This window comes from Phymastichus coffea, unplaced genomic scaffold, assembly GCF_024137745.1.
Source record: "Phymastichus coffea isolate CEN01 unplaced genomic scaffold, Cenicafe_Pcof_1.1 PCOF00007, whole genome shotgun sequence".
NCBI classification, from domain to species: domain Eukaryota; kingdom Metazoa; phylum Arthropoda; class Insecta; order Hymenoptera; family Eulophidae; genus Phymastichus; species Phymastichus coffea.
In genome coordinates, this window is record NW_026706818.1 from 4440729 (window position 1) to 4468501 (window position 27773).

At 36.1% G+C, this 27773-nt stretch overlaps 1 protein-coding gene across 4 annotated transcripts in view; it reads right to left on the reverse strand.

Annotated features, from left to right (window-relative positions):
* The window catches only part of LOC131669076 (glutamate receptor ionotropic, kainate 2-like), a 1402504-nt gene that overhangs the window by 663281 nt on the left and 711450 nt on the right, over positions 1-27773 (reverse strand). For all 4 annotated transcript variants that reach the window (XM_058943701.1, XM_058943682.1, XM_058943691.1 and 1 more), the window contains one exon: positions 2373-2457. In XM_058943701.1, coding sequence (XP_058799684.1) covers positions 2373-2457 — 85 coding nt within the window. The remainder of the gene's footprint in view (positions 1-2372; positions 2458-27773) is intronic.

The window sequence follows — 27773 nt, forward strand, 5'->3', positions numbered from 1 at the left end:
TCCTGCTTTCAGCGTCTTGTATACTTCGTTGTGTATCTAGGCCTCAATATTCAGCGAAATAAGGTAATAACGCTGTTTGATTAGGTGCGCACTATCGAAGTCAGTATCATAATGTATCCACTTCGTGCAGCCTAATGCTCGCACAGAAGCTGTACTATGATTTCACTTATTATTCTTTTAATCTCTTTGAGATGGCACGTTGTAATGTCCTCAATACTAAAAGAGGTAAGTGATACCGCTTCTCCCGTGCGCAATGACGAGAGTACTGCAGGTATTTCCTCGTCTGAACATCGGTGAGCTTCAACCATTAAATAATTACTTTTGTTCCACCATGATTTGCTGTACATCTTCAGAGCTACTTCTGTCCGCCGTATTCCAAGTCAGTCTCAACGTATGATATCAAAACAAAATAAATTTATTGAAGCAAATAATCGAAATATCCAAAAGCTCCTAGTATGAAATTCGATTCATCATCAATATTCCTCGAAATTCTCTAAGAACTTCTCGATATTCTTCCTGGAGTCCCCAGAAAACTAAAGTTTATAATCTCCTTCTGTTATTTCAATATTTCTGTGCACAAAGGTTGTATGCATAGTAGCCGAGTAGCCTTCTGTATTCACTGACCGATATGCCACACTATGGCCAATATTTACTGGATCGAACTCCTACTCCTCTCTTAGTTCGAACCTGCGAACAAAAACTTTGCGCAGGCGGTTTTGACTGCATTAACAGCATCCACATTTGGATGTAAAAGTAATGTGTAAATTCGTTGTGTAAGTTGCAATAAAAAATAAATTCACGATATTATTTGTACTATCTGTTATTTATTAATTAACGGTCTATTAAATGTAAAGTTTTGTCTTTAAGCTATTGTATTTATTGTGTCAGCGTAATATTTAACCTTGTTATTTTCCTATTCTGCATGATTATCTAAAAGCTCAACTCATAATATCTTCTTTTTTATTAGAAAAAACAGCTTTAGATAATTTCGTCTTTCAATTTTATTATTCTAACCTAGAAATTTGGTTAAGACGTTGTTGCGACATTGTCTAATCTTTCCCAGATAGATGCAACAATACTTACATTAGTAGAATTTCAAACCATGTATCACTGGGACAAACCGTGTCAACTTGGACTTAGCCCGCTACTCAATTAACAATATTTCTAATTGTTATTGAGGTTTGCTCACTTTCCGTCTCGCCATCATCGAGGAGTGTTATTCTCGTGACTTTTACTTCAAATAGCGAATTCCCAAAAGTTTTAGTAGATATGTTTGACGTTCCCGTAAAAACACATTAATCTATACCAGTAAACCATTTAACAATTAGTATATTTATTATTTTCAATTATTCTTGCCTATTCGTATGAATTTAGTTTAGAATCTATTGTAACAGGGGCGAATTTAGTCGTGCAAACGGAGAAAATGGTGGTTCAATATCCCACTGTGCAAAGCTAACCACCACTCTGTTATTTACGTATGAGTATACGTGAATCCTCCTTTACGATTGATACAAGATCCAACTTCTCCCTCAGTTGAACTCACCTCAAGTCACCTGTCTTATGATTCTTGCGGTGTGTAGAGACTGTTATTTACCTCTTACAATCCCCTAAATAAAATCTGTTCAAATATTTCTGGAAACCTAGTATACTGCAGGCAAAGATAAAATAAGAACATAACACGATGGATAATATGATAATCCTTTTGATTGGATTAGTAATATGTGTAAGTCATGGTTAGGGTGGGTGCACCTACCGTAAGTTGCGGTTACAGTGATCAACCGTTCGGAAAGTTGCGGATAGCTAGAAGCTCCTGATTTTTATGGGTACTACTGCGACAGCCGTTGCCAATGCCGCTAAAGCTGTCAACGATGTCGCTCAACGCCGCTGCAAGCTGCTGTCGTTGACTTCCTTCCACTGTTGTGGCCATCTCCATCTTCATACTCCACAACACCTCGATATCAGAGCCAGAAAACCCGGTCCCGAAGATTCAGTTGTGCACCGGTTGCCAGCTAAGACGCTATTAACTGATACTTTCCGCGCACCGAAATCCGACTTCCGAATCGTTAGCTCGCACGCCTCGAGCGCTCCAGAATTGCGAACGAATCGAATTATATAATCGATTACCGTTGTACTATCTTAGAGTTCGAATTAAATTTTTATAACAAATTCTTGTAATATCGTTACAATATATATAGAACTAAAACATCGTACTAATCGGGAGAGAGATAACGAATGACATTTAACTCGTTATAATACTGTAGTAATTTATTAATTATAATAATAAAATTAAGCTTTGGAAATGTTTAAATATGTGGAATATATATTTTTCTTAATGTTGTTGCCATTGTTATGAAAATAAAGCGTTTACTTACCAAGATTCATAAATGGTGCCGTAAAGTCCACAGCACTTTGTCTCTCCGATGTAATTGTCAAATCGCATATGGCAAAGTCAGCTTTCTGAAATAAAATGTATTAATAAATTAATTTACTAAGCTAAATCGAGTTTATTTGTTCTTATCAATTGTGATGATATGTCATCACGTAAAAAGCCTGACCTACAGGGCTCGCGCGAAATCCTCTTACGACAAGAGGACGCAGACGCCCGATCAGCTGATGCCGCTTAGCTCACATAAGCGCATATGAACAACCCCGACACCTCGCGAAAAACACCTCTCAGGACCCGTCCAAATCGATACGCACGACCCTTATATCCCCGCACACACACTGTCACATACAGGAACCCGGACTTTCCCAGGAAGCCAGGCGACGAAAAAGGTCGCAGCCGATATCAACTGATCCTGCTGGCTAAGTTACAAGAAGAGCACCGCATACACGCACTAACACCGCTAGTCAACCAATTAGCACACTCAAAGAAGCTTCCGAAACACACACATACACACGATTAACCTCAACGGGTGTATATAACGGCAACGGGACGCGATGCTAATGCGTTAGCTGAGCGGCGGCCATGTTACGACGTGCTCGGTAGCAAGCTTGAGCCAGACCGAGAGTGGGGAAAGGAGAGAGAGAGTCAGCGTATGAGTGCAAGTAAAACGACCGATAGGAGAGCTATCGGGCGCGAGCGGGGAAATAACGTAGAGCGTGCGTATAAGCGGGATAGACAATACCGATACTCACGTAGGGGCGGACGCTGGGGCTAACAAGCGTATGCGCATAAAGGATAGGTGATAACGACGCGGAACTGACCAACGCGCACGACTATAGGAAATAGGATAGGGGTATGCTGACGATAAGTGTAAAACCGACGCCACTTAACCAACAAATAAGGACACTAGGCGCTAAAATCTGACCAGTAATAAAATTGCGCTGGCTAAAAGACTATTATAGACGGCGCTGATAATCGACTTGACAACAATTTAGACCAATCAAATAAAAACCCGCGACTGTAAGGGAGGTAATCGAGGAACGCGACGCGATGCCGCGCGAGCCGCGGCAGTAGTATCGGAGCAGCAGAGAAAGTGGGATCTGAGCCGCAGAGGAAATAGTATCGCAGCAGCAGAGAAAGTGGGATCTTAGCCACATAGGAAATAGTACCGGAGCAGTAGAGATAGTGGGATCTGAGCCGCAGAGGAAGTAGTACCGGAGTAGCAGAGAAAGTGGGATCTGAGCCGCAGAGGAAATAGTACCGGAGCAGCAGAGGCATTAGTACGTGAGCCGCGAATAAAGTGTAGGGCAAAGGAACCGTGGAAATAAAGAGTGAGTACCCTCCTTCTTTTTCTTTTCGCTTCGTGCCCATCCACAACCGAAACCGCTGCCAAGCAACCGTAGTGCCGCCTGACCTTCGCGTTACCGCTGATGACCCGCAAATAAACGGAAGTGATCGCTTGACCGCTCATTGTGAGCTCCGCGACGTCGATACATGACCCGCGAGTGAACGGGAGTGCGCGAGACCTTTGTGTGGCCATGGTTCATTTAATTTTCTTTCAATTCCCTTCGTTTCCTCATCGATTTCTGACCCGAGCCGCGCTCGCCGCAAGGGTAGATCGCTATCGGGTCGTGGTGCGTCATTCGCGAAATACGCAGTGGAATGTGGGCATTAGGTAGATTGTCGTAGGTAAACACCGTTGTGTCTACCAGAGGATCAACCTTGGACTGACTGGAGGAGATCGTTCACGACTAGTTAATAAATAATAATTTCCGTGAACTTGTGTTATCCTTGACTCAACCTTTCCTTGAAAATCCGCATTTCCCCGTAGCTAACGCGATCGGGTAACGCGAAACCGGCTAGCGCGTCGTCGCTGCGATGCGATTTTGTATGCGCGTGAGATATAGCCCCTTACTACTCTTCACCATCCCCAGATTGCTGATATCGGGCTTGAAACGCCGCTCCGAAGACCCGCTCCTGAAAAGAGTCCCTACCCCGACATTTCTGTCTAGCCGCCACCCGTATTTCTCTTCACACGTAAGATAGGTCTTTGCGCCCCTTTTTCCCATTTATAGGTGACCAGCGAGGTCAGTGTGCAGAGAAACGACAAGCTACCCGACATTCAGCGACCAGAATCAGCCGACCTGCAGCGCTACCCCTCCTCCTAACGCGAGGACGGTAGCTGGCGTCTAATAAAATCAAGTGGGAAGTAAATACGACATTACAGTATTCGTTTTATTCGAAAGGATTTCTGATTATACGAGGGTCGTTTGAAAAGTCCGTGCAAAGTCAGAGAAATGGCGCAAATCATTGATAAAATCCATTATATGGTGATGGCTGACAGAAGAGTGAAGGTGCGTGACATTGCTAGTACTATAGGCATCTCGAGCGAATGGGTACATAATATTTTGCACCAACATTTGGACATGAAAAATCTATCCGCTAGATGGGTGCCGCGATTGCTCACGATTGACCAAAAACGAGATCGTGTGAAGTGTTGCAAGAATGGTTTGCAGCTGTTCCAGCAAAATCTGCAAAACTTTAAGCGTCGTTTCATCACTGTAGATGAAACATGGATACTTCACTGCACTCCTGAGACCAAAGAACAGTCTAAACAATAGGTGACCAAGGGGGAATCTGCTCCGAAAAAGGCGAAGACAATTCCTTCGGCTAGGAAGGTTATGGCGACTCTTTTGGGATTTGCAAGGAATAATCTTCATCGACTATCTGGAAAAGGGTAAAACCATTACAGACGAATATCAATCATCGTTATTAGATCGTTTGAAATCCGAGTTGCTAGAGAAACATCCACAATTGTCCCACAAAAAAATCCTCTTCCACCACGACAATGCGCCAGCTCAGGCCTCAACAGTTGTGGCCGCAAAACTGATGGAGATAGGGTTCCAACTCGTTTGACATCCTCTCTATTCTCCAGACTTGGCTCTGTCGGACTACTATTTGTTCCCTAATATGAAAAAATGGCTGGAGGAGAAAAGATTTTATTCAAACGAGGAGGTGATTGCAGAAACGAATGCCTATTTTACAGACTTGGATAAATCCTATTATTTGGAAGGGATTAACAAACTAGAGTAGCGTTGGATGAAGTGTATAAGCCTAAAAGGAGACTATGTTGAAAAATAAAAAAGATTTATTAAAAAAAATCAAGCAGTTTTTATTTTTGCACGGACTTTTCAAACGACCCTCGTAGTGGTGGCTGTTTATTTGTTCTATTGTTGCGCGGTTGTTACGAAATCGAAATTGGTGAACAGGTATTATGTTTTGCTCCACTAGTGCTTTGTTTAATCTTTTTATTAAGATTTTTTCACAAACTTTTGGGAATGTGGAAACTAGGCTGATTGGTCTGTATGATGTGACATGATCGGCTAATTTTCCTAGTTTAGAAATGAGTATAATACGAGTAGTTACCACTTTCCAATCAGCGGGAAAGTATAATAGTCGAAATATTGCGTTTATTAGTATAGTTATTCATCTATTCGCTTTTATTATCGTATTCTGGGCTCTTTTTATTTTTTAGATTGGTGATTATGTCTTTTTTTTCAGTAATTTTAACATTATTGAATAAATAGTTCTTGCTGTTTTTATTTTTCGAGCTATTTGACATCATGGATTCTTCTTCAGTCAATAAATTACGTTGTAGTAGGGTAAACACTTGTTCAAAATGCTTTGCAAAAGTTTTTGCTTTATTGATATCTATTTTTGTTCATGTTATGTTGTTTTTTAGTATAGATGGAGAAAATTTTTTAGGTTGTTTGATTTTTTGTAGCTTTCCAAAGAGAATTTCCAAAGAGAAATGTCAGAAGCATCTGTAGCAGATAGGTTTTCGAGGTAATTTTCTATTTCTGCATTTGTTTCATCAATAATAATTTGTTGAAGTTCTTTTATTACACAGTTATATTTTATTTTATTAGATTGTTCTCTACTCTTTTGCCATATTTTCCTTAGTTTTCTCTTTTCTTTTAATTTATCTAATACCGTTATGGAGATGAATATATTCGATTTTCTGTTTGTTGTGTGTTTAGGAATCGTAGTATTAATAGCTTGATGGATGTTGTAATTTAGATTTAATAAGGCAGTATCTATGTCTTGTTAGGTTTTAACTGTTATTTTACAAGTTTATATTTCATTTAATATATCTCTGTATGTATGCCAGTTTGTTTTTTATGATAAAGTGGTCTATTCTTCGTGTGAAGTTTAATTATTGAGTCATAGTGTATTATAATAAGAGAGTGATCTGAGATTAGTTCTAGGCACGATTTAGCTATTAGTTATTTGGGGCACAGTCCCTTAATACTTGCAAAATCTATTAGATCAGGTAGTTTATTAGTGTCTGAGGGCCAGTATATAGGTTCGCCGATGGATATTGGTGTGAGGTTCTCTGATTGCATTACTGAATAAAGATTCGCTCCTTTTGGATTTGGAGTTAGTGATCGTGACCCCCACCACATTTTGCATTGCACCTCCTGCGACAAAACGATTTCCTAGGCTGTCAAAATAATTTTTGTTATGTTGTTTTGTAATAGTGTGTTTGAAGGGATAGTATATGACAAAGAATAAGACTGGGCCAATTTATTTTCAATTATAACGTTTGTTACTTTGTATATGATCATATTTGTATGCTTCGCCTTCGTGGTGTTTGATACTGTTTTTAATTATCATAGCTATTCCTCCGTATCCTTTACCATCAGGATGATTTGTATTATAAAATGAGTACTGTAGAATTTTCATACAGTTCTTATGTGGGAAGTGAGTTTCTGATATCATCATTATATCATTTTCATTCACTACAAGAAACGGTTTCAGTTGGTGACTTTTTTGCACTAAACCGTTAGCGTTCCAAATTGCTACTTTTAATGCGGTATTCATTTGATCTTGTTTACTAACGAAGTAAGCAGATTTAGCATCGTGTCCATTTTTTGCATTAGCTATGTCATCATGTTTTCCAGATGATTGTTGTTATTTACATTTGATAATTGAGTCTGGGTTTGTTTGAGTTCTTCTATTGTTTTGCGTTACTGTTACCGTTTGCTATCTGAGCATACGTAACATTTGGTATAACAGTATTTTTCGTGTTTAGTTGTGTCGATCTAATATAATAATGCCAGAAATAATTTTTGCTGCAGAATTTTTTGCACTACATCCTCTTTAGCTGATTAACGCCGTAATTAACACATTTGACATCTTTTATTTAAGTTTTGATTGATAGTCTATTGTGAAATGGTTTTTTGCATATGTCACGTAAACAGGTAAACTGTAACAGTCATTTTCATGTGTCCATATTCTTGACAGCGCATGCATGGCAGAATGTCTCTTTTCTTACGCGGAAGCTCAAAGGCTAATGATTTGATTATTAATTTATTTATTTCATAAATTTCTTTATTTTTTTCACTTGTTTTTAATTCAACGAAAAAAATAGGTAACGGTTGCTTTGTTATTCTATGCTTGATGTTTGAGATTAGAATTACGCTATGGTTATAAGTTTTGATTTCTTGTTTTAATTCTTCTAGGTTGACTGATGGGTGAATAGTTTTGAGTACCGCTTTAGAGAGTTTGTTTTATTTTTTTTGGAATGTATAAAAGTTGATGTTTCTTTTTTCTAGCTCGTTAATTGTTGGGACAAATAATTCCGGATTTTCTATTTGAATTTTAATTTCGTTGTAGAGTAGAACTTTGAACGAATATTCATTTTTCGTAGTTTCATCAAGAAGGGCTTTTAGGGGAATAATGTTCATTACGCTACTAACAAATATTGGCTGTGGTTTTGCTGATTTTGTATTTATCTAAAGATATTGTGTTCGCGTTTTCAGTTCCTTTTTTGTTACCTCCCTTTTCGGTTAGTATTTCAAATTTGTTCTTTGAATTCACTGCGTTGCTGGGATTGTCAAGCCACTAGTCTTTGATAAGTTTTTGCCTTTTCCTAGTTGGTTTGTCTTTTTCAGGGATATATTTTGGGCTATTTCTTGATTTTTTAGTTTTTTGAACTATTTTCCATTCTGTAACTTTCTCTTTTGGTACTTTTGAGTTTTCGTTTATTGTTGTTTCTTCCTCTATTTGTTTATTTGCAGTCATTTTGGCTGGCTTTTGGTATGTAAAAAAGAGAGAAAAAAATTTGCTAGTAGGTATGGTATTTATTTGTCGATTATTTACAGATTTCATATTTCATCAAAATTACACTTATCCTCTTAAGCTATTAGTTTCACATACTAGAGCAATTGTAAACGCATCCGCTCAATACGAGATCTCAACGACTACTGAGTTTCAATTTATAAAGTGAAAATCATAATTGAAGCGTGGACTGGATGAAAACTGATTCCATTTACATGAACATCAGCGAGAGCGGAGCGCATTTCCTCCACATATCACATTTTTCTAACTCGCGATGAGCCAAGAGAAAAAAATTAGCGCTCTTGTGAGGAATCTTTTGTAAAACAACGGGCAGTCTAACTCGGACCTCGCTCCTAAACAGTACAACTCTTTTGTCAAGTAGAATCTAAGATATAGCTTAGTTCTGAGTTTATCTTTTGTCATTCTCTTATTTGTTAGAAATAAACGTCTCCAACTATACAAATACAACGATAGTTCCACTTGTATTTATCGTACAATTGCTATTTATTCCACAGATCCCTCGAAGAACTTGTGCTGAGTGCGAATGGCTGTGACTGGCACACTCGTCCAACCATTGTCACCTTCAGAAGGAACCACTTGGTATTCACAATATTGCAAATAAGGAAGCTCAAGTGCAGCAGTCGATGAGAGGAACACAAGAGCAGTACAATGATACTATCGAACCCGAACTTACGGAACTTGTGGAAATCAACGATAGGGTGTATGGGGGTAAGTGAGATAACCAGCACGTGAGCGCCTTGCCATCTCACAATCGACTCGATACACAATAAAGAAAGAAAACTTAACCACTAATTCAGCTATACCGGCCCGCGAGAGCCTGGCACAGCGCACAAGTCGTGAATAGCCAAAAGGTGTTAAAACCGATTAAGGAAGAGAAACAAGAGTAGAGAGTATGACCTTTTAATTGGCGAAGTCCGCTAGACTGGCACGTTTATCGTCTTTCTGCCGGATGGCAGATTCCTCAGATATGGTGTGACTGGTGGACAAAGGCCGCTTTCGAGGATACTCTGCTGGTGCGTTAGCTGGTATGCTCTCGCTCGCGCGGTCACTTCCTTAATGCTCGCGAGAAACGACGCAATAGTGCGTGATAGACTGCTTCTCACGCCCTCCCCACTCACTTACCTAATCGGCGGCACGTGGCACCGCCAAGCGTGGCCAGTGTCGCGCGCCTAGCCGCACTATAGCTGCACTCTTTCTCTCTCTCTCTCTCTCTTTCTCTTACTTTCGGCGACTAACGAGAGCGCATGTTGTTGCGCGCTCTTACCCACTAATACTGCTGCTGCTCTCTCTTCCTTTCTTGATGAAAAGAGAAACCGATGCTGAAACAAAAGACTGGCATCAGGCACGAAACATACGTGCGCCAGATGCCCGCTGAGCCCTTGCCGGTATCGGAGAGAGAGAAGGGATGCACGGTGTAGGTCATGACCAACCTACACCGTTACACATAATTCGCGCGTTCACGTGAATCAACACTAAATCGCAAGACGTAACATACAGTAAAAAATTTTTGGTAATATGCAAAATGTATGACTATTTTCCGATACAATTACTTTTGATGATCAATAAATCGTTATTTTTCTGAAATTTGAGCTTAATTTATCTGTGGAATCTAAGAATCGGTATATTCAATTAAGGCCCCCTTGCACCGCTTGTGGGGGGGGGTGTTATCTGAAAAAAATGGAAAATTTATTTAAGAACAAAACTCCCACGATGCAGAGCTAACCGCCGGTTCGTTAAACACGAATGATTGTACGTGTATTCGCCTTTACGTCAGATGATTTCGCTTAAGTGTCTTTTTTCCAATGGCGTTGAACTCACCTTGAGTCACGTGACTTGTGACACTCGATGTATCCTAGGCCTAAACGACTTTACGCCTAATCCGCTTAATCCCTTAGATGAAATCGGATTAAAACCTAAGCCTTTACAAATCGCTTAAACTAATGGGTAATTAAATGACGTAATTGGCGAATGAAATTAACTAACTTTAATTAGTAAAAAACTAGTCTTTTATGGGCCGAAAGACTAACGCACGCGAACAGGATTTACAATGAATTATTGTTCGGTGAGAAAGAGAGAGAGAGAGAGGATTCGAAAATTGCCGCGAAACTAACGCTCAGCGCGAATACAAAAATATTCAATATCGCGGTTAACAAAATACCAAATGTATTTTATCACGTAATAATAACGGGAGGTGCATCTACCCTGCGGTGCAATTACAGTGATCAGCCGTAAGTGTTGATGAGGTAAATCAACTGTCGCTACTCCTCCACTGAATCAGCTGCGTTGCCTCACTCTGCCTCCAATCTGCTGCAATTGGTTGTTTAGGTACCGTTGCTACTTATTACTACGATAACCGTTGCACTCACGCACGTAAAATCGTCCCAGAAATACTTGATAATTCGGCGAAACACTGTACAAAATAAATTTGGCGGTATCGTTACGTAAACAGCTGAGGCGTAACTACTTATTCAAATGCTCGTGCGCCCCCTCTCTTTCTTAATTCTTCGAACTAACGCGCGAAGAACAGAATACCGAACGGATCGATTAATTGAATCGACTACCGTTGTACTACATAGATATACAAACCTATATTCGTCAATGATTACTCCTTCACTCCTTGAATTTTTCTCTACGTAGTAACGCAGAGATTTGCAAAAATTATCATATGTAAATTTTACGGTACAGTTTGCGCTAAAGCAAGGAGTGTTCATTGATGAATATATATTTGTCTATGCAGAGGCAAAGAGTCTTCCACAAGGTTTACAAAATAACATCTAAATACGAAGTTTTAATGAAAATCAATTTATTTTCATTCTTTTGATATATAAACGTCATTCATAATGAACTAATTAATCAAATAAAAATATCTAATAAAATTTGTTGTAAATAAATTGACTAATTAATTTTTTTTTTTTAACGTCTGCTTCATTTATGCTCCATCAGTGTTAATCAGCGACGGAGGCTTCCAATGTGTTTGAGAACAAAGCACATGAAACTGTCTTCAGTGGTGCTTGTATCAATCAGCAAGGACTGGGAATCGAACCCGGGCCTACCGGGTGCGAGTCCGTCGCCCTATCGATCGAGTCATTGCAGGACTCATTAATTAATTTTTATAAACATTGAATTTAACCGTATAATTTTTCAATTTCAATTTTCTCTTTATTTATTCCTTGTCACATTTTCCTTTCTGCTTTCTTTATCTATTTCGGAATGATTATGCGTTTTGTTTATAAGCTATGGATCACCTATGAAGTACTGTTTACATATTTTACTTGGCAAACAATCATAATAGCAGATAATTAAAAGTAATTGAGTCTATATTTCTTTTTCATCACCACTGATAAACTAGAAGCATATCTTTAAAGGATTTGGTGTAATCGCGAGATATTTTGCCCATAATATTTTAATGTCGATAGATTCAATGACTTCTATATGGGTAATTCTAGGCTATTTCGATTGACTTGTAACCCTTAGGTTACAGATTTTTTTTTAATTTGGCACAATTGTTGTACACATAAAACTGAGATTTTTCCAAAATTTTGGAGACGATACATTAATTATATCAAAAGTTATTAACAATTAAAGAAAAATGATAAAAAATTTTCAAACAGCTATATTTTAAAAACTAATAAAGATATCGAAGTCGGATTTTTTTCAAAATACTTATAATGCCTTAAAATTTCGAAATAATTACAACAATAAACAATAAAAATTTTTTTTCGAAAGTTATTAACTTTTTGTTTAAACAATTGCTAATATCTCAAAAACTATATTTTTTTTTTGAAAAATTCTTGCTCCTACGTATTCCTGAGGATTTTTGCTATCGAAATCAATCATAAAATTCAAGGGCCCGACATATCGGAAAGCGTAGCCCTAATCAAAAGAAGACGCCTCGGCGTAAGGCTGCGGTAGCGCTCCAGCGGACTCACGGTCGAAAGGTACTTTAGCTTTAATCTAAAAAACTAATAAAGATACCGAATCGGAGTTTTCCCAAATTACTTATAATACCTTGAACTTTCGAAATAATCACAACAATAAACAATAAAAATTTTTTTTCGAAAGTTATTAACTTTTTGTTTAAACAATTGCTAATATCTCAAAAAGTATATTTTTTTTTTGAAAGTTCAAGGTATTATAAGTAATTTGGGAAAACTCCGATTCGGTATCTTTATTAGTTTTTTAGATTAAAGCTAAAGTACCTTTCGACCGTGAGTCCGCTGGAGCGCTACCGCAGCCTTACGCCGAGGCGTCTTCTTTTGATTAGGGCTACGCTTTCCGATATGTCGGGCCCTTGAATTTTATGATTGATTTCGATAGCAAAAATCCTCAGGAATACGTAGGAGCAAGAATTTTTCAAAAAAAAAAAATATACTTTTTGAGATATTAGCAATTGTTTAAACAAAAAGTTAATAACTTTCGAAAAAAAATTTTTATTGTTTATTGTTGTAATTATTTCGAAATTTTAAGGCATTATAAGTATTTTGAAAAAAATCCGACTTCGATATCTTTATTAGTTTTTAAAATATAGCTGTTTGAAAATTTTTTATCATTTTTCTTTAATTGTTAATAACTTTTGATATAATTAATGTATCGTCTCCAAAATTTGGGAAAAATCTCAGTTTTATGTGTACAACAATTGTGCCAAATTAAAAGAAAATCCGTAACCTAAGGGTTACAAGTCAATCGAAATAGCCTAGAATTACCCATATGAACATTTTTTATTTTTGATTTAAATATACTTGATAACGATTTAGGATTACTCATATCTGTTTCATGTATTATGCATCTGTTAGTTATCCGATTTATAGCTGATTCTACATCATTCAAAGTGCTCTTGCTGTATTTAGGTTTCGTGAAATCATTAGTTCTACTTTTAATTCGAGTAAAATGTTGTAGAAGGTACGATGCCAAAAGGTAAAAAGTATTTTTATTGTAATATTGGATTGTAGATAAATAAATTGCGCTACTACAGCCTGTTTCAGTCAGTATTTGATCACTGAGATGTGCAGAGCGTTTGATCACTGAGGTGTACAGACGTTCCGACACTGTACTAATAAACTCCAAAAAAAGAAAACAACAGCCGAAATGTCAGGAGATGACAAGACCACTCCTAATAAAAACACCTAAAACTAGAAAATCGTAAGCGGCAAAAGACGAAGAAACAAAACAAGAAACCATAAGAATTATCAGATTATTGGCTAAATCACAGAAGTAACAGGTACAAAATATTTCATGAAAATAAAGTGAATTGCAAGAAAGTACAAAAAATCATAGATTAATTGTTTTAAGCTAATAGTGTGTGTGACTTAAAGAATATATAACAGCTTCTACATGAGAACAATATCCAATAGTACGATTCTCATTCACACAATTACAGCAATATGATGATATCATTAATATCCATGAGATTTGTATAGTATAGAATAGAAGATTTATAGGTTTTCCTATTCCTGTGCCAAGATCGTATCTCAAATCTAATAATATCAGGCTGTTCTTTCGAGTAACTCAACATGAACGAATTATCCTCTTGCAGCATTTTGGCTAGGTACGAAACAGATTGAGACAATTGATATGATCCTGTAAAGAGTACTTCTAAATTTTTTACAGTAATTTCGGGAAAGTCTGATAAGTCATTTGATGATAAGGTTTGGAATGGCACTTTCTTCTGATTTCAATTATTTTTCTGCACTTCATCAGCTAAAGTTTTCTGCAAATATTACATTAATATATATTATTGCTACTTTTTTTTATGACGGAAGTATGTACCATCACATGTTATAAATAAAGTCCCTTCTTCTAGATTATGTAGCCTTTTTGCAGCCTGAGCTGTCTCAGCAAGAAAAAATTTTCTATTATGAGCATAAAAACCAAAATATTTTGGCAATATTTCTACTTTAAAACATTTCAGCACAGAATCAATAAATCTTGATACTTGCTTTTCCTCTAGACCAAAGATGTCGGAAATGCATATATCCGAATTGCCAGTTCTCATCTTACTAATGCTTGTGTTACGTCCTGAGACGTAAAATTAAATCATTTTGAGGTCAACGGGAATCATGCGAATTGAAAGTAGCAAAATAAGCACAAAATGTATTTCACCTACTTTTTTATTTTACGAAACGCAAAAATTAATAAATCAAATTCAGCAGAAAACTCAATTGAGAAATTGAAACATCAACTTGATTACTCGACAACTAAATGTAAGTCACGTAAGCCAATATATAAAACAGCGTCTCAATTTTTCAGTCAGTTGATTCGCGACTCGCGACAATTCTACTGTACCATTTTGACTCTGCCACTCATTGAGTGAAATCCATTTATTAAATAAAGTGTTATTAAATATTATTAAATAAAGTGTATCAAGTTCATTTCTATGATTTCCATACGAAATATTCTCTTTAATAAAGAAACCAATTTAAGAAGAAAATAATATAAAGGAACAAAGAGTAAGATAATAATTTATCAACATCTTCAACAACATATATAACCCAGGTAAGTCCTGCCATTATACATATTATATCATAACCATACCGTGGTAAAATAAATTTTACTCATACTAAACAAATACATGTCACGGCTACGGAGTCGCGACATAACAAATTGGTTCCGGTACAAAAAGGGTGTTTACTTTGCATCAAGTAAAACTTAAAAAAAAAAAAAAAAAAAAAAAAAATTAAATTTTAATGAACAATAAAGATTCTTCTAGTTCTGACAACGCGAAAAGACTTACGCGACTGCAAGTAAAAACTAAACCAGAATTAAAAAGCGGTATAATTAAACCAAGCACATCTATTACAAATCCTTTTAAAAAATCAAATAAACTCGCGCGTTCTCCTTCTAGAACAAATAGCGAGAACAATAAAATAAAAATTTCAGAAAATCTAGAGAAGTTAAATAAACAAATAACACAAGAAAAATTAATTGATATATTAGACACCGATATTCCAGAAGAAAACTCACAACAAAAATTAACATTAAATTTTGAATATCCGAATTCACCGTCGAATTTAGACTTCACTTTCGATCAAAATTACGATTCTTCATTTAATAATAACGAATACACGGACATCGGTGGTATTTTAAACGAACAAAGTATTTGTAGTGAGTCAAAAAACTTAATAAACAAAAACGAAAATTTCGGACAATTAGTGCCTTATAATTCAAACATCCAATTACAGAAAACTGAACAAATCGAAAATATTAATACGAAAGCAAACGTCAGCGAAATGTCGCAACCGCTGAGATTACCACTCAAGTATGTCGCGGATTTAGTCCCACAGTTCGACGGCAAAAACATAACACTCAGCGAATATATCGACAAATTAAAAACTGCAAAGTCAATAGTTTCTGAAATAGATGAATCAAATTTAATACCAATTTTAAAATGCAAGCTAAGTGGAGAAATTTATAAAGCACTAGCTAATATAAAAATCAATAAAATAGACGATTATATTAAAGCTATAAAACAATTATTTCCTTCTTTAGATAATATTCATAGTTTATACGGGAAACTTACGGATATTATTCAAAAACCAAACGAATCAGTTCTTACATATGCAAATCGGTTGAAAGATCTAGTTGTACAGATCAAAGAATTAAAAAAACTACAAGTAGATACTGATGAAACCTTTAAGGCATTTGAAAAAACAATAAATGAAGACGCATTAATAAATTTTAAAAATGGCTTACAACAAAATATTCGAATAGAATTAAAAGATTATAACAATTTAAGCACTGCTGTACAAGAAGCCATACAAATCGAAACAAAATTCAAAAAACATAAAATATTAGTAGGTGGAATTACCGACATTACCCAAAACACACCTGATTCAACTACTGTTTCGGCAAATGTTAATAATATTTACAATTGTCAAATTTGCGAAAGCTACAATCATGAAGCTTTATTTTGTCACAACGGGTCATGCGTATACTGCAAATCTAACGACCACCTATCAAACAATTGTAAAGTGGCAAAATCAAAAATCGAACTCATATGCAAATTTTGCAATGCTAAAGGACACTCAATAGACGGCTGCAAATTTAACAAAATAAAAGGAAACCATTGCCAATACTGTCAAGCGATGGGACATTCTGTCATACAATGTCCATTCATTACAGAATACGAAGTATGTTGGAAATGTAAAGAAAGTGGACACAGCCCATACACCTGTTTAAAACTTCTTAAAACACCAGATCCTTGTGCGGCTTGTGACAGTACAGGACACACAGTAGTGAATTGTCCAAATGTAACATGTAAACGTTGTAATAAAATCGGCCACTCGGTAAAATTTTGTCCAAACTCAGACGAAATGAGAAATTACAGAATCGCAGCGTGTGCAATTTGCAACGAAGAAAGTCATGAAACAAACGACTGCAAATTGGTAAAAATTTTGAACACCTACACTAAAAACAATAGAAGCAATGATAACAGAGAGAATACAAACTCAAATTTTAATAACGATACACGTAGAAATGGAAACAACGATTACAACAGTAGACCTACACGATATAATAATTTTGGAAGAAACAACGATACAAAATGCGACTATTGTCACATGCGAAATCACACAATCGAAAATTGCTTAAAAATAAAAGCACTTGAGAAAAATGCAAAAAAAAGCATTGTATGTTCTTATTGCAAAGAAACAGGTCATAAAATCGAAGCATGTCCAATTATAAAATCACTAGAGAGCAGTCAAGAAAAATTCTGCTCAATTTGCAAACGAACGGACCATACAGACTCACAATGCTTTAGACGAAATAATCAGGGAAACGAATAGATTCTTCCGAAATCAAGTGCACGGAAGAACAACATAGTGAGTCACTTACTACGGAAGCAAAAAGCAATATAATGACAACACTAAACGCTGAAACTGCTGACACAAACGAACTTGACACAATTAACTCAGCAAACCAAAATAACGCGAAAATAATAACAGAAGAAAAATTATGTTTCGAATGTAAAGAAAACGTAGAATTCAAAAACACATTCAAAACTAAAGTATCAATGTATCTTTTAAAATTAGAAAATTTATTACAATATATACAAATACCAAATCCATTTTCAAGCATTAATTTCAACTTACTGGTTGATAGTGGAGCTCAAATAAACATTATAAAAAGTAACCAAATACCAGCAAACGCCATACTAGATTCAGAGAAAATTGCACTATCAGGAATTACTGACAAAACAATAGAAACATTAGGACTAGTAAAAATAATCATCAATGGATTATTAGTCGATTTCCACGTTGCTCCAAAAGAATTTTCAATTCCTTACGATGGAATACTAGGAATACCTATTCTGAAAGAACACAAATTAAGACTAGACGAAGGTTACTTGGAAATAAATAATCGGAAAATACAACTCATATCAGTCCCTTTAAATACAAACAATTCAATTGCTATTAACGAAAAAAAAGAAAGGACAGCAACAAGAATAACAGAAGAACAAAAAACTTTTCTAAGTATAACTCTACAAAACATTAATAAAGAAAATAAAAAAGAATGTGAAAAAGAAAAAGACAAAAATTATACAGTACCTGAAAACAATTATAATTTACAACAAAATGATACAAAAATAATATACCCCACAATCACCGAACAAACGAACACTGCAACAGCAAATAAATTAAACAATGAAATAATTTCATCAGACAATACGAAACAGGATATAGAAACTTGTAAAGAGTCAACCAAAACATTCTTCCCTTCAAAAGGACTTACAAATTTAAAATTAGAATTAGAAAAAAATCCTTTACAAATAAAACTTTTGATTAACCATATAAATATGACAATGAATAATGACAATATATCCAACACAAATGACGAATTTATCGAAAATTATAACTATAAACAATTTATGTCTGTCATAAAAGAAAATACTGAAATAGAATTCTCTCCTGAAAACAACATACTAGAAGAAACTCAAACATACCAATATATTTCTTTCGATTTAGACAATTTTCCAGACAATATCGACCTAACGGAAAATACAGATTTCAATGTCAATGAAAATGAAATTTTTCATGCAGGCAGTATAAACTTCCTAGGAGAAGAACAAGAAGAATTAGAAAATAATCAATTAAACCACAAAGAAAAAGTCTTCGAAAAAATAAATTTAACTGACCTACAAGGAAATGATTATAAAAAAATGAAAAAATTGATTGAAAAAATTGAAGACATATTTTGGGTTGAATGCGATAAATTAGGTACCTGCAACATAGAACAACATGAAATAAATTTAATTGACGATAAACCAGTCTATGTGAAACAATTCCCCTTACCACATAAATTACGAGACATCGCAATAGAAGAAGTGAAAAAACTAATATCTCAAAAACTAATCCAAAAATCAAAAAGTGCTTTTAATGCACCAACATGGATAGTTAAGAAGAAAAGCTTGGCAGATGGAAAAACCAGATGGCGATTAGTTATCGACTACAGAAAATTAAATGAAAAAACTGTTCCCGATCCATATTTAATTCCAAATATAACCGAAATGTTTGACCAACTAGGGAAAGCAAAATATTATCACGTCGTTGACCTAAAATCAGGCTTTCATCAAGTAAAAATGCATCCAAAAGATATTTTTAAAACAGCATTCAGTATACATCCTTTAGGACGATTTGAATTCCTTGTTTTACCATTTGGCCTAATAAATTCACCTAGAACTTTTCAAAGAATACTAAACACAGTTCTAGGCGACCTAATTGCCAATACATGTTTTGTCTTTATTGACGATATAATTGTTTTCGGAGAAACAGTAGACGAAGTCAACGAAAGATTTTATACAGTAGCCCAAAATCTAAGAGAAGCTGGTCTAAAACTCGAACCTCAAAAATGTGACTGGTTAAAAACAGAAGTATCATTTTTAGGACACATTATAAGCGAATCGGGTATCAAACCAGACAAAAAAAAAATACAAGCCGTCGAAGCTTTCCCAACACCAAAAACTACAAAAAACGTAAGAGAATTCCTCGGACTCTGCAATTACTATAGACGTTTTGTTCCGAATTTCGCTGAAATAACAAAACCATTAACTATACTCTTACACAAAAATGTAAAATTTTTCTGGAAAATAGAACAACAACAAGCATTAGACAAATTAAAGAAATTACTATGTGAAGCTCCTATTCTACAATATCCAAAATTTAACAAACCCTACATCGTTAGAACAGATGCATCAAACCATAGCTTAGGCGCAGTACTATCTCAAGGAGAATTGGGACACGATAGACCCATCGCATACGCATCAAGAGTTCTAAGTAAAACAGAACAAAATTATATGACTTACGAAAGAGAAGCTCTGGGAATAATTTTCGCAATCAAAACATTCCGAACTTACTTATTCGGTAACAAATTTACTGTTGTGACGGATCACAAACCCCTACTATCATTAAAATCAGCCGATAACAATAGCAGAGTACAAAAATGGCGATTAAAATTAGTCGATTACGATTTCGACATAATTTACCGCCCGGGCAAAGAAAACGGCCCAGCTGACTGTTTATCAAGAAACCCTATAGAAGCTAAAATATATGTCACAACGCGAGCACAGAAAGCAAAATCAAAAAATGGAATAATACCAACTCAAACATTAAATAACAACGAGAAAATAAAAATTATGAATAACAAAAGAATTCAAGAAAAGAACAAAAGAAAACGTACACGCAAGTTCAGCAACACGAATAATAATCAAAACGAAAAAAATAAACACACTAACAAAAACAAAAATAATGACACGAATAGTGATAACATCGTTTACAGTAAAAATTCAATACAATTTCGAAACGACAACATAATTCACATAATATCCGAAAAACACAAAGAATTAGATGAAAACACTAACAGTATACTAATAAAAAAGAACCTAAAAATCAACGAAAACTTATCTATAAACGAAATAGATACATTAAACTATGGAAAAAAGAAAATATTTATTTTATGTCTAAACACTGCTACATCAGCAGAAACAAAAAAGCAAAATCTAACCGAACTGTTCGAAAATTTAAAACACCTTTTAATACAAAATAACATTTCAACAATAAGTATTTCAAAAAATATCAACATAATAAACATATGGTGGTCGGAAATAGAAGACATAATCAAAACAATCTTCAAAGAAAGCAACATTAAAATCATAGTTTGCATGAACCACATCGAATACATAAGCGATCTAGATCAAAGAAACGAACTATTTAAAATATATCACACTTCTAAACTCGGAGGTCATTCAGGAATAAACCGAACCTACAATAAAATTAAAGAAAAATATTGCTGAGAAAATTTAAAGAAAGACATACAAAAAAGAATTTCAATGTGCCAAGAATGCCAAAGAAACAAACTAAAACGAAAACCAACAAGACAACCGATGACTTTAACAGATACACCTTTCAAACCATTCGATAAAGTTGCCATGGACATAATGGGACCATTCGAGATTACAAAAAATAATAATCGATACATACTCTCAATTCAAGACCAACTTTCAAAATTTATTACTCTCACAGCGTTAAAAGATCAAACCGCGGAATCGGTAAGCGAAGCTTTTATAAAAAGATTCATTTGTATTTTCGGAACACCAAAAGTAGTATTAACCGACAAAGCTCAGAATTTTAAAAGTAAACTGCTAAAACAAATAGCAAAACGATTTCAATTCGAAAAAATCGAAACAACATCATTCTCACCACAATCCAACGGCTCTGTCGAGAGAGCTAACCATCCTCTCTGTGAATTCATCAAACAATTCACATCAAAAAAATGTGAATGGGATGAACTTTTAGAATTGGCACAATTTAATTATAACACCAGCATTCACACTGGTCATAATTTCACGCCACATGAACTTGTTTTTGCCTTTCCAGCCAAATTACCATCTAGCATACCGCTGAAAAAATCCGAACAATTACCAACATTTAACGGATACTTAGAAAATTTAATAAAAAACATGAACGAACTAGCACACATGGCTAGAGAAAACTTAATAATTTCAAAACAAAAATCAAAACAATACTATGACCGATTTATGAACCCTATAGAATTCAAAATCGGAGACAAAGTCTGGTTCATGAAAGAACCAAACCCGGGGAAATTGGAGAAAAATAAATACTTAGGACCGTTTGAAATACTAAAAATAACAGAAAAAGGCAGCGTTGTAATAAATTACAACGGGAAACCAAAAACAATTCATGCGAATAAATTAAGTCTAGTTAAACAAATAAATTAATATTCTTTTTATTTCAGAAAATACAATGGAACAATATTCAGTAGTTATATTAATACTAATCACTCTCATTCAAACAAGCAAAGGGCTCATCGGATTTAACTGCGCTTCAACCAACCCAACCATTACAACATACTCCCTCGTGGACACCGGAGAATGTGACTTCCACGAAACAAAAATAAATTCAACACAATCTACAATAGAATTACTACAAAAAACCGAATTTAAATCGATAAAAATCATCCAATGTAAAATAGTAATACAACGTACAGTTTTTCATTGCGGCATGTTTAGCCATTTAGGCCCAACAGAAAACGCACTTCAAGAATACGTTCACGATATATCACACGATAATTGTAATAACATACACCAAACGGGTATTTTCAAATACGATAACGTACACATTATAACAGGACTAAAAATTAACTCTACAACATCCAAAGGATTAGACTTAGCAGGAAAAGTAGAGGGAAAATCTTGCTCAGGAGCAACCTATGCCGATAATTTCGGAACATGGAGTAACGTTTTTGTACAAGGTCTTATAAGAATAACTCTATGGGAAAGTTACGCAGCAGTTAGATTAGAAAACGACAAAATCAAATTAAATTCGGGTACGGTATGCAAATTTTCAGACCAACACTGTATTGATATGGAAGGAGGCCACACTTTTTGGCCATTATTACCACGCGAAAATTGCTTTAAAAATCAATATGATATTTTATATAGAGGCTCGGTCACTAAAATAACCTCACCTAACCAAGAAACAATATTTAGCCTAAATACAGAAGAAATATCTTTTGCATTGTCAACTAAAGGGAATATAAGTTTTTGTAATAGAATCCTAACAAAAACCGAACACCCAAAACTCTTTGTATATGAAAAGTCTAACATCAATGTACTATATGACAATGACATTCGGACAAAACAAGGGATACTTAATTATGATTTATTCACATATTTTAATAGTAAATTCGTGTATGTAGAGAAACATTTTAGGTTAGAAACAAAAAACCTTTACTTAAATATTTTAAAACAAAAATGTGAACTGGACAGAAAATTCCTATACAATTCCCTATCCATTGCATCCATTGCACCTGACGAATTTGCATATAGCCTCATGGAGAAGCCTGGGTACATAGCTCGGCTGGCAGGGGAAGCCGTACATATCATACAATGTACGCCAACTGAAGTCCAACTACTTCACACAGACAGATGTTTTGTACAACTTCCAGTAAAATCAAAAAACGAAACATACTACCTCACACCAAAGACACACATCTTACTGAAAACAGGAACAGAAATAAACTGCAATGCAATCATCCCCCAATACTACAAAATTGGAAATCAATGGATAAATCTTACACCAACACCAAGAAAAGCAACTAACGCAGTTTTGACATTGAAACCAAATACTACAATAACATGGCAACCGACCGAACTAGAGTCATTAGCAACCAGTGGCATTTATTCTCAAGAAGATCTGCAACAGTTACAGGACCATATACTCTTTCCTATGGAGAAAAGAGCACTCCTCAACGTAATTGCAAGAGGTATGCAAGGCGACGAAAGTATGCAAGGAGGACTAATATCAAACTTGATATTCACTGAAAAAACTCTAACCGATCTAGCAGAAAACCTCTGGACCAAAACCATCAATAAACTCACTAAATTCGGCTCTATAAGTTCCGCCATTATAATGAGTATTATCATATTTCAATGCGTCAAAAGCGTGTTTAACGTGATAATCAGAGGATATACGTTGCATTCAATATATGGATTTTCAACATATTTGCTAGCAGCAGTGTTCAGCTCCATCACACACTTACTGATAGCGTTAAACAAACCACTCGCCAAACAAAAATACAAAGACACAACGAAAAGTAATGAATATGAATTGCAGCAAATAGTGATTGACCACCCAGAAACCACCATACAAAAATCACCACCCCTATATCTCCAAACCATACACAAAGAACCACCAAAAATCATACCTGCAGCACCAATTCCAAACAAAATTTCCAAAACAAACAAATATGATACTCCAATCTTCACATTAGACTTGCATTAATAATAATCACAAATTTATATAAATAAAGACCCTAAAATGGAACTCTACTGCACCATTATACAAAAAATTATCATTTTCAGAATATAATTACTATTAGTTTTACGATAAAATTTATAACCAAGTAAGACCTCAAATTGATATAAACTTAACTATTTCTTTCTTTTACGTTGATATCGCATCGATATGCAACTATCTAGCCACGGAGGTGTTACGTCCTGAGACGTAAAATTAAATCATTTTGAGGTCAACGGGAATCATGCGAATTGAAAGTAGCAAAATAAGCACAAAATGTATTTCACCTACTTTTTTATTTTACGAAACGCAAAAATTAATAAATCAAATTCAGCAGAAAACTCAATTGAGAAATTGAAACATCAATTTGATTACTCGACAACTAAATGTAAGTCACGTAAGCCAATATATAAAACAGCGTCTCAATTTTTCAGTCAGTTGATTCGCGACTCGCGACAATTCTACTGTACCATTTTGACTCTGCCACTCATTGAGTGAAATCCATTTATTAAATAAAGTGTTATTAAATATTATTAAATAAAGTGTATCAAGTTCATTTCTATGATTTCCATACGAAATATTCTCTTTAATAAAGAAACCAATTTAAGAAGAAAATAATATAAAGGAACAAAGAGTAAGATAATAATTTATCAACATCTTCAACAACATATATAACCCAGGTAAGTCCTGCCATTATACATATTATATCATAACCATACCGTGGTAAAATAAATTTTACTCATACTAAACAAATACATGTCACGGCTACGGAGTCGCGACATAACACTTGAGTGCCATTCCGAGTGACATTCTCATTTTCGGAAGTTTTTATTGAAGTCATCATGCGGTCAAGCTCCAAGATATTTTCTCAAGTAAACCAGTTTGGTCTTGCAATTGTGAATCTTTATTTATCAGAAAGTTTATCCACAAATTTTGAACGTTCTGTTACCGGAATGATACTTTTGTTAGAGAAAATCTATATATTTTATACTTTATCATCATAAAATCTTCTGTTTATTAGATGGAGAGTACACCATTTATTTTTTTGAGAAATAAACATTTTTTTATCAATAAAAACTTGCATACGCACTTCAAACGGAATATCTTGAATATTTTCAAAGCACTTACACATGAGTACATAAGCTATGTGTGTCCTGAGATACAAAGGAGCTGCCAATGCATAAGGGATAAATGTATGTCCTGCGACACAAAGAGGCCCGATGATAGTGCCGTGGTATCACAATACCGCCACACCACTTTGTGTTATCGCAACAACGCGACATCTCATGCTGAGCCTCTAAAGCGTAATAGACGTACCTTTTTGACACCTCATGCTGAGCATCTAAAACGCATTCGATGTACGTTTTGCATTGAAAATGCGTTCCAGCAGCGCCAATGCATAAGGGATATGTGTACGATATGTTCTGGAACATAAAGAGGCCGCTCGATGAAGATGTTGCGTTTTCACGATAATGTGACATCTGTGTGTCTGTCAGTGGGCCCTTTCGACGTGTTCAAGCAGAGTGCAATCATCCATAAAGAGGTTGTTGAGGTAGGACGCTGTAGAAGTTTGTAGGGCGTTTGGTAAACTATATGCTGGCTAGGTGTGGGCCCTCGGAGAAGGGGTAGCTATAGCTTGCTAGGCGTGTACATCGTGTAATAGCATCGGCGTGCAATGCCGATAAACCCACCACTATTACCAATTATTTATAAGGGGGAAGGTAAGGGAGGCGGTGTGTCGCTCCAGACAAAGCAGGAAGGAGAACAACAGGCAAATAACTTCACACACACAATTCCTTAACACACGTTTATTACAAGTGCACTACCCGAGTGCCGACGAGAATACAAACACTTATTACTATTGACAACACGCGCACTTATTCTAAACGAGATGACCGGCACGTTAGCGCCATGCCACCTCGTTAACCGGCTTAAATAACAATTATATCGAACTAAAGAGTGCGCCGGCTCAAGGGGAGTCTGGCGCAACAGCACGAACCAAGACCAATCGCCGAGGAAAAGAGAGAACTAGAGAGAGAGAACAATAACCTGACCGTTGCTGATGAGTATTGCTGTTGCTGGCGGTTCTACAGATGGCTTCGCAGAAATCCTCGTTGGCTGCGTTGCTGGTGGTTCGTCGAGGGAGTTGCAGCTATATGCCGACAACGAAACCGGCCCAACTCTTGCCTGGCTGCTGGCTGCTTAGCTGCACGAGGAGAGACGGCTGTGCGACTACGGTCACTAAACTCTCTCTTTTGTCAATGCGGCCGATTGCTAATGCGTGCGTCGCATCACTGTCGCGAGTGCGTGAGAGCCGGCTTCTCACGCCTTCTCCCACCACTCATTTACTAATCGGCGGCACGCGGCAACACCGGTCACGGCTAGTGCCGCGCGCCAAGCCCAACCACCGAACTGCATACTACTTCTCTCTTTCCCTCTCTCTCTCTCTTGTGAGTACCGGCCAGTCGCAAAATTTTACGTTCTCCGCTTTGACCAAGTATACTCAAAATACTCGCCTTCGGGCGGCTGTTTTAGGTTCATCATTGCAAGCTCCTTATTGCAATCTACGGATACAAGCGTATTCATCGCCTGTAACTGTGTTTTGCAACTGTTTTTCATCTATAATCCTACTTGTGGATTCTTGGAGGTTAGTTCTCACATCACCGGTGATTTCGCAACAAGCTTCTACCACACCGAGTTTTCGCAAATTTCTGCCAACACTGAGAGTTACTTTTAAACTACGCATGCGCCTAGTTTGAATTCGTCAAGCTACACACACATCAGACCTTCATCGGCTAGTCCGGAGCCATCGTCAATCATCACTACTCGCCTTCCTCACAGGCCACGCACACCACTCACGAGTCCGGGACATCTGTCGATTCTCCGGCGTGACGCATCTTACTGTACTAATACCAGTGAGTTTGCGCGCGCAATTCGAATTTAAACTTTCTGCATCATAACTGAGTATTACTATACACATATATTATACACTACCGCTGTTTAATTAGTATCTATTTAATTAGTATCTAAGAGAATCGTCACTACTACTTAAGTAGTACGATCAGGCAAACACTGTTAAATCGGCGCCTTTAATGGTTGTAACCTGTGGCTTTTGCGACTCCGTTATAAATCGCAAAACTAATAGTACCATTACTTGCTCAAATTGTAATAAGCTATACCACTCATACTGTGTGAGTCCAGTCGCGCCAGCTGGTTCCACTATCCTTGGCTGTTGCCGTTCACGTGTTGCTACGTCTCTGAGTCAATCCACCTCTTCAAATTCTAGCTCCCACAGTAACTCATCTTTCAGTAAGAAGAGGCAAGCTTCCTCCCCTCAATCTCCAAATTTTCGTACGACGAAACTTCCTCGTGCTTCAACTAACCCATCACAATCTGTTACTACCGATCAATTCGACATGTCGACTCCTCCTACTTGGTTCAGTGATTTTCACAATGAATACTCCAAGAATGTAGCATTCCAGAATGAATGTATGTCAGAATTTCGGAATTATGTAAAGCACCGCACTCAAGATGACTCTGCAAGGGACATGCTTTCAGTACTCTCTGATGAATGTGAAATCTTAGTCTTTGGTCTTCCTCACTCGTTTACTGGTTCTTATTATGATGCAACAAAACTATTACTTGCATTCCTGGGTTTTGGTAATGGATGCGACTTCCCGCAAATTGTAGCCACACGAGAATGGAAAACTACTACCAACAACAGCATAAATCACTTCTCAAATAGTAACGCTCTTCTTACGAATTCAGCAACGAATGCCACATCTGCTACTACCCAATCTCTAACATCTTCATTTGCATTTCAATTGTCAAGCAGCTTACTACGTGACAAAGTCATTAAGTGCGCTCACTTACTGAAAGACAAAACTGCCAAAGACATATTTAAATGTGGTGGCAAAACAGCAGTCTACATTCGTCCA